The sequence below is a fragment of the Taurulus bubalis genome, assembly GCF_910589615.1.
Source record: "Taurulus bubalis genome assembly, chromosome: 5".
Lineage (NCBI taxonomy): Eukaryota > Metazoa > Chordata > Actinopteri > Perciformes > Cottidae > Taurulus > Taurulus bubalis.
Window position 1 is genome coordinate 2,030,899 of NC_136593.1, and position 9,319 is coordinate 2,040,217.

Consider the following 9,319-nt stretch of genomic DNA (forward strand, 5'->3'; position numbering starts at 1 on the left):
GCAACAGAGGAAGGATTTACTGGGTCATCTATACAATGAAAGCAGTCAAAGAAAAGCAGCCGGCTGATCTCTTCATGTTGTGGCAATAAAGTCCAACCTCTGTCTTTGATTCCTCTCTTCTGTCCTCTGCGTTCTTTTCATTTGTAATTCCCATCATTCTTAGCGCCCCATGTATCTGCATCGCTATTCTCTTCTTAAGGATGTAAACGGTTACTCCCTCACTCAGTCTCTAACTTTGTTTCTCTCTCTATATATTTACTTTACAATGTCTGAATGCATAATGAAGCAATCTATTGTCCTCTTGCTCTTCATAACAATCATTCCAGACTTCATATTGTTCGGAACTAAGACCTTTGTAACGAAGAAGAAGACTATTAGAGCAGTTATTCATGTTCAGCAAATGGGTCTGAATTAATAACACTTATATGTTTTTTCTAATCACTGAATAAGGCAAAGTAATATAATTATGATATTCTCCCATTAACACCTCATTGGTTTTGGCATATATATGTATTTTAACTAAGCCGTTTGCATGAGCTGTCTTACATTGAGTCCTAACCCACACAGGCTCCGCCCTCTACTGGATAATAATGTCCTCAAATCACGAGCCTGCGTTTGCCCACTGAAAATTTGCTTTAGCGTGGCCACTTGCCTCCCCAAATTATGCGGACTCCCCATTAAATAAGGCTGCTTGCACCACTGTCTTCCAACTGACTGCTCCTCTCAGCAGATGGAGTCGCCACTTCAAGAACCTCAGCACGGCCCATAATGTTCTGGCCCCATCTTTAGGACAGATCTTGCTTCGAGTGCACCGGACCAAACCAGGGCGGTCTTCAGTAGCCACCAGCCTGACCGACCTGCCGAGCACAGATTAAGATTCGATGCCAGTTGCTGCAATCTTTAGTCCAGTCAGATACAGGCTTTGTTTGGAGATGATGGTGACTGCAATATATCATTGGAAGCCCTTTTCTGGCATCTGTTTGCTGGGACTTCCTGTGAGTGATGACCACTACGCCGGTCCAAGATTCCACCAAAGGCTGGCTCGCCATTGTTTTTTTAAGGCAGATGCACCCAGCTCAGGCGTCTTTGGTCTCGCCCCCTCTAGCAGACACCTGGCAGTGTGTTGCAGACACAGAGGACGTGAGCCTGTGTTGCAGTTCTGGTGGATGTCCATACGGCTCTATCTCTTGGACATTTCAAGGACCTTTTCAGAGTTTGTGCTAGTTGACAGGATTGGTGAAACAGGTGGGGTGCATTGTCAGTTCTGCTGCACAGGAATCTGGGTGCGCCTTTAGACTTGTTGTGTCACCCATCCTTGACATCTGTTGGGAGAGTGAATGCAATTTTTCCCACTTTCCTACAATCTCTCATGCCCATCATTCAATATTCAAATCTCAATTTCCGATGATGTCACTGATACTATCAGTTTGCATATCCAGCAGCGAGTATTTGCATTGGGATGAAACACACCCATAGGCTACAAGTGTAGCCAGTAAGGCTACAGCATTCAGCAGAGTGGCAAAGCTCTGCCCCTCACCTGACTCACCTGAGACAAACAGTTTGTGCTTCTTCTTCACTAAAGAGACACACAGACTGAAAGAGAGACGATCAGATTCACCTTCAGACCAAACTAACAACTTCCTCTGAGTGAGTTCAGCTGCAGGAGAGAAAAGAGGAACACTACAACACTGCTGCTTCAACCTGCTGACACTCCACACCCTGAATGTGAGTTTGACTCAACACAGAACTCAAAGTGAAGGTAAACATCACTGACTCTTTCATTTCCACGTAAGACTCTGTTCCAACCGAATTTCTTAATGACATTCACATGTCATATACTTATATTTCTATACTGAATGTGTACTGAACTGCTTAAATCCTGACATGATGTTTACAATTGCAAACAGCTGCAGATGTCAAATTTGTATGTCAATAGGAAAATTTTCTTGAATTCAGCACTAATTAACTGTAATTCATATTGTTATATAGGCAGATAGGGTTGTGTTTGTGTGTATATAATATATATAAAGTATAGTCTTATATAATATATGTCACTCTTCATTTGCATAGTGTCACGACCCGGCTCTAACGCCATGAAAAACGAGAGGGAGACAGAGTTTAAGAAAGAATAAATAATCCTTTATTAATCACCTTCGGGAAATTTGTCTCTGCATTCAACCCATCCTTAGAATTAAGGAGCAGTGTGCTGCCCTGTGCTGCCCACTTGGACATGCAAACTATGGGGAGACTGGGGATCGAGCCAACTACCTTGTGGTTATGGGACGACCACTCCCCCATGAGCTACAGCCGCCCCATTTTAACCCTCCCGTTGTCTTGATGACCCATCAACACACAACACACATACATATACACGGGTCATTTTGACCCCAAGACAACGGGAGGTGCGCAAAAACAATAGGAAGATGTATTCAAGTAACCAATTACGCGAATCAGCCACATGCTCAAACAAAATAAAAAACAAGTTACCTAAGACATCAAAGGCTGTTCTGAGGAAGACAACTTCCTATTCAACCCAACAGCTGACCACCTCCCTCTTTAATTAAAGCCAGTCTAGCTTGCTCCACCTCCAACTTCGCATGTTCAGTCTGTTGGTACAGACTCTCCTCAGCCAACTCTTTCTCCAATTGTGCCTGTACCTTCAAATTGTCATGGTCAAGTTGCCACTCCCTACATATAAACTCAACCCTGGTCTTCATGCAGTTAATGGCGCTGGGTATATACGCACTGAAGTCCAGTGGCGACTATAAAAATGCAATCCCCCATGTCGGGTTTATTTCCTAGTCCACAGATCGCTGTACAGGTCTTCAGGTCAAACAGTGCAATTATATATTGAACAAATATAATGAGGCTTGATACCAAATTAAACAGCCAAGCCTTGGGGACAAGATTAAGTAAGCCAATTGCTTCAAACACAACTCAACCACCAAAGACAGACATAACCAAGTAATGACTCGAAAAGACTTGAAAAGACTTTAAAATCAACTCGAGAATTATGGAATTATGAACAATAATCCTTGTAATCCTTGTAATAATCAGCGGACACTCCGTGGAGCAAGCCTCCAACCTCGCCGTTGCTGCGTCATTAAGTCCAAATCAACCACCAGTCACATCTAGTTATAACAAAACAATCCAACAAAACCGCATTAAAACACTGCACACACACAAGACTTCTCCAGCAGCTGCTGGCACCTCAGAACCAGCCCCGGTCCCGGCTCGACCAGCAGCAACAACAGGGCTGTGGCTTGTTTATGATTAAATACAACTGCAGATGAAAAAAAAGTAACACAACCAGCAGTTCACTCACCACATGCACATAACGTCATCAGTAAATCCACCAGCAAGTCCGTTTCTCAGGCTTCAGCCTGAGATTCTAGGTTCTAGCTTCTTCTTCAGTCTCATTTAGTGAATGCCTATTGCCTCAACTCCTCTCCGCTTTTCTTCGGAATTGTTAATAGAGCAGATGTTCTTTCTGTGTTTCAGCTTCACTCAGCGACAACATGGCTTCCAGATCAGAGGAGGATCTCTGCTGTCCGGTCTGTCAGGAAGTCTTTAGAGATCCTGTTCTTCTGTCATGTAGCCACAGCTTCTGTAAAGGCTGTCTGAAGAGATGGTGGAGAGAGAAACACACTCAGGAGTGTCCAGTTTGTAAGAGAAGATCTTCATGGAAACAACCACCTTGTAACCTGGTGCTAAAGAACCTGGCAAAATTGGCCAAGGCTTTTTTCCTTGCACATGTGTGTTAGGCCTGTGTACCCCTAGGCACCCTAGGCAGGCCGTAACAAATCTATTTTCACTTTATTATTATTATTATTATTATTATTATTATTATTATTATTATTATTATTATTATTATTATTATTATTATTATTATCTGTATTCACTTTATATGTTGGACAGGAGAGAAACATTTTTTCAATTCCTCTGTATGTTTGGAACATGTTTAGGAATTGACAATAAAGCTGACTTTGACTTTTGTTAGGAGATTGAATTACATTTTTCCCACTTTCCTACAGTTCCTCAAAGTAGCCCTTCACATTCAATATAACAATTTCCGATTATATTCATAGCTGCTGTCACTGATGTTATCAGTTTGCATATCCTGCAGTGAGTATGTACATTGGAATGAAACACATCCCGGTGCTACAAGTGAAGCCAGTTAGGCAACAGCATTCAGCAGAGTGGCAAAGCTCCGCCCCTCACCTGACTCACCTGAGACAAACAGTTTGTGCTTCTTCTTCACTAAAGAGACACACAGACTGAAAGAGAGACGACCGGATTCACCTTCATCAAACTAACAACTTCCTCTGAGTGAGTATAACCATGTTTCTTTATGACGTTCATCTGATACTTATATTTTTACTGACTTTTGGCTTCATCCAATTCAACTGTTTTAATCCTGACATGATGTTTACAATTGCAAACAGCTGCGGGCATTAAATGAGTTCGTCAACAGGAACGTTCTCTTAAATTCAGCACTAATTAACTGTAATTCATGTTGTCATATATGCAGACAGGGCTGTATTTGTGTGTATATAATATATATAAAACAAAGTCTCATATAATATATGTCACTCTTCATTTTGTAGTACTTTTTGTACATACATTTGTTGTGCTTGTCACGCCCCACTTTGGAGGAAGAAAAATGTTCGGGCCCCACCGCCCCAACAAAATTGTATCAAAATGGTCCAACTTTTTGTGACTCCTCCATCCGTGCTTTTTCAAATAATAGAATAAAGAAAATTGAAATCCCTTTCAAGTAAACCAGATCGCTCCATCAGACAGAAACTAATAAAATGTGCAATCACTTTGTTATAACAATGCAAATAAAGTTCCATCAAAAATAACTAATATTTAGCAAAGAAAAGTACCTATTGTTGCTGCTAATAACCTGTTTTGCATATTTTCAAGATAATAACAATAACGTTCAACAAAAAAAAATGAGTGCAGATGTGTGAGCATCAGGTTGTATCAGTATTAGTGTCTGCAGTGAGCTGCTTTCCTCGACACATATTTTTAAGACAGGTTGTAGATTTGATACGGCCGCTCTCAATTCATGCTCAATGTTGAGTTTAGATCTGTTTTCTGTTTTGAGAGACGCAGCAGAAAAGCGGACCTCACGGAGATCTCACTAGGGTGACCATATCCATAACACCAAAAAGGAGAACACTATGCGGTATTTTGTGAGGCTGTGAATAATTGCATAAGAGGGGTGCAGTTTTATTTTCTTAAGTGTGAAGAGAGGGGATATGAGCCCTTTTTACTGTAATTGATCTCCTTGGAGCATACCCTGCTTTATCAATTGATTAATATGTACTTTAATTTTGTATATGTAATATATATATATATATATATATATATATATATATATATATATATATATATATATATATATATATATATGTGTAGTGACTGTGACTTCACAATTCACCCTTGTTCTTAGTGTGGTTCTATACACCGTTGTTTCATGCAGTTATTCAAGTAATGTGTTATACACGTAGCTATTACTGTTCCGGGATCGCGGTCCCTTTAAGAGTTCGACTGTGGTTGATGACGTATGTGCCAATGCTTGTTAGGATAGAGGGCAGCGCCATCTTGTGTTGTTTTTCGACATGTAAAATAAACGAGACACGACTTGTGTTCTCAACTGAAGGAATTGCCTTTTACTTTAAAATGCAAGTTCCTCACTGCTGACCCCGACGTTTGTTTGCTCGGCATATTCGCAAACACGACTCGACCATGGCCGCGAACGCTGTTACCCTCAAACTCCCCGAATTCTGGGAATCGACAGCGGCGGCGTGGTTTGCCCAGGCGGAGGCGCAGTTCGCGTTGCGGGAGATAACCGCTGATGCAACACGGTACTACCACGTTGTGTCGGCCCTCGGTAACTCAACGGAGACCCGGGTGGTGGGTCTCCTTAAACAGCCTCCAGCTACGGAGAAATATGCAGCGCTCAAAGCCCACCTGTTAAAGACTTTTGAACTGTCCGACGCTGAGAGAGGTAGCAGGCTTTTCTCCCTCCAAGGACTGGGTGATAGCAAACCGTCTGAGCTCATGGATCGTATGCTAGATCTCCTGGGTGAGCATAGAGCCGACTTTCTTTTCATCCAACTTTTCCTGCGTCAGCTGCCTTCCCAAGTCAGAGCTGCATTGGCCAACACCACAATCACTGACTGTAGAAAACTGGCTGAAGAGGCTGATAAATTTTTCCTGGCGAGCTAAGGGCACTGTGTCATGGCCGCGCGTTTTCCCGCGCACGTCGTTCCTGTGACAATGGAGGATTCCACACTTAAAACGAGACACGACTTGTGTTCTCATATATATATATATATATATATATAAAGTAAAAATACATCGCTGTTGTTCAAAGTAAAGTTCAATTAAAATCTTCAGTTATGAATCTTAACCTTTCCGTCCGTCAAACTGCTGTAACGTAACTGTGAATAAATAATAAACTAATAAAATTTGCTCATTACATCCTCAAAACTGAATTATATCTCATGTTTAACCGCTACGGAGAAATCGGAGCCAGCGGATCATTTCAAAAAGTCCTGCGGAGATCAGGCTGCTGTCGGCGGGCAGCAGAGCGCTGACGGCCCGGTGCTGACGGGGCTCACCGGTCCACCAGCAGGACCTCAACTGGTTGCCGTATCTTTTTAAGCTAGCGCTAGCTTCGCTCAGGGTAAACTCTTTCCTCGGCACCTTCTCTCTGACTGAAGCTTTGTAAGCGTCATGCAACACGTTGGTGTTTAAAATGCTCATATCTCGCTGTGTGAATCTCGTACGATCTCGTACGGTCTCATTTAGTGAATGCCTATTGCCTCAACTCCTCTCCGCTTTTCCTCGGAATTGTTAATAGAGCAGATGTTCTTTCTGTGTTTCAGCTTCACTCAGAGACAACATGGCTTCCAGATCAGAGGAGGATCTCTGCTGTCCGGTCTGTCAGGAAGTCTTTAGAGATCCTGTTATTCTGGCATGTAGCCACAGCTTCTGTAAAGACTGTCTGAAGAGATGGTGGAGAGAGAAACCATCTCAGGAGTGTCCAGTTTGTAGGAGAAGAGCTTCAAAGGAACATCCACCTTTAAACCTGGCGTTAAAGAACCTGTGTGAGTCCTTCTTACTGGAGAGAGACCTGAGAGCTCCAGAGACTCTCTGCAGTCTGCACTCTGAGAAACTCAGACTCTTCTGTCTGGACCATCAGCAGCCAGTGTGTCTCGTCTGCAGAGATTCAGAGAAACACACCGACCACAGATACAGACCCATTGATGAAGCTGCTCCACAACTCAGGAAGAAGCTTCAGGAAACTCTGAAGTCCTTAAAGGAGAAGTTAAAGGTCTTTGAACAAGTTAAAGTGAAGTCTAATCAAACAGCAGAACACATGAAGGTCCAGGCCCGACGCACAGAGAGGAAGATTCAGGATCAGTTTAAGAAGCTTCACCTGTTTCTAGAGGAGGAAGAGGAGGCCAGGATGGCTGCACTGAGGGAGGAAGAGGAGCAGAAGAGTCAGATGATGAAGGAGAAGATGGAGGCTCTGAGCAGAGAGATAGCAGCTCTTTCAGACACAGTCAGAGCCACAGAGGACGAGCTGAGAGCTGAAGACGTCTCATTCCTCAACAACTACAAGGCTGCAGTGGAACGAGTCCAGCAGCGCCCCCTGCTGGAGGATCCACAGCTGCTCTCAGGAGCTCTGATAGACGAGGCCAAACACCTGGGCAACCTGACCTTCAACATCTGGACCAAGATGAAGGACCTGGTCTCCTACACTCCTGTGGTTCTGGACCCAAACTCTGCTGGTTCAGGACTCATCCTGTCTGAAGATCTGACCAGTGTGAGACGAGGAGGAAACACAGAGAAGCTTCCTGATAATCCAGAGAGGTTTGATAAATCCTGTTCTGTTCTGGGCTCTGAGGGATTTAACTCTGGGACTCACAGCTGGGATGTCGAGGTAGGAGACAGTACATTCTGGTTAATGGGTGTGTCTGCAGAGTCTGTCCAGAGGAAGGGAGTCATACTGTCTGGATTATGGACAATAATGTTCTATCAAGGTAATTACTCATCAGAGTCCCCACCAGCTCCATTCACTGCTCTCGTCGTGCAGAAGAATCCTCAGAGGATCAGAGTGAATCTGGACTGGAACAGAGGAAAGCTGTCGTTCTCTGATCCTGATACTAACACACACATACACACCTTCACACACACTTTCACTGAGAAGATGTTTCCAATCATTGGCTCTGTTTATGACCTAAAGATATTACCACAGAAGGTATGTCTGACAGTGGAATAAAGCAATGAGAGACAAAGAGGTTTATTATATCCAACTTGTGAAATGCAGACATTTATATAAAGTTTTTTTAACTTGTCAATATAACACCAGCATTGATCATCATTTTGTTTACTGCTCAAAAAACACATTAACGTGTGCAGTATCTTACTGTCTCATCCTGTACTTCCAAAAGAGAGTTTGATTTATTGTTAATTTGTTGTCTTGTGTTGTTATTTTTTTTCACATGTAAAATGATTTATCTTTGACTCTGATCTTTGATTAATTTCTTTACTCTTTTCTTTTTTTATCATTACTGTGTCATCTTAAAATGTTATTCTTTTGATATACTTATATATTGACTAGTGTGCGTTAAACAATGAAGACCAGCAATCACTTTGTGGAAGCTGATGGGATCCAAATGAAGTAGAAATAATCAATTCATCAATAACTGATCGTGGTCTGCACTTTGATTAGCCAATAATTGTCAAGATAGAACAAATTTATTTAAAATCTAGTCTCGGTTTTAATGTTTCCTGACATTCAAATCAATGTTTAAGTATGAAATGTTCACAATATAGAGAATTGTTACAATTGATCCAAAATATATGAACATTTGTCTTTAAAGTGTTTGCAATCAGTAAAAATCAGTTGAATTCTGCCGTTCTTCATTTAGTCAGAGAAAGAGTCGTTCTTTCATGTAATGTCTGTGACTCCAGAACATTAATTCATATCAACATTAATGCTGAAAGTACATTCATTCATTGTTTTAAATGAAAACAAATCAAATACTCTCTTTGATTTTGGTTGTCTTACTTTTGGAAGTTTGTCTTGGTCTTGACCTTTTGAACACCATAAACCCATATGGGTTATGGTGGAAGTATCGTACCAAAGGCTCAAAATGGTCGTATTTGGGGGATAATTATCGTGCATCTGGCAACACTGAGATCGGTCGACCAATGACAGATCTCTCTACAGTCAGAGCTCGCGCAAGAAGGTGGAACGTAAGGGAGATACCATTTCCAAAACTTGTAAGGGCGT

General features: G+C 42.1%; 1 protein-coding gene across 1 annotated transcript; it reads left to right on the forward strand.

The window, feature by feature from the left end:
* Positions 1 to 3,518: 3,518 nt before the first annotated feature.
* On the forward strand, positions 3,519 to 9,062 carry LOC306736346 (nuclear factor 7, ovary-like; the record flags this gene model as incomplete). The annotated part of the gene is made up of 2 exons (XM_079217971.1): positions 3,519 to 3,707; positions 7,109 to 9,062. 2 exons carry the CDS (start codon positions 3,519 to 3,521, stop codon positions 8,300 to 8,302), a joined length of 1,383 nt encoding a protein of 460 aa, XP_079074097.1. The 3' UTR covers positions 8,303 to 9,062.
* Between the last annotated feature and the right edge of the window lie 257 nt (positions 9,063 to 9,319).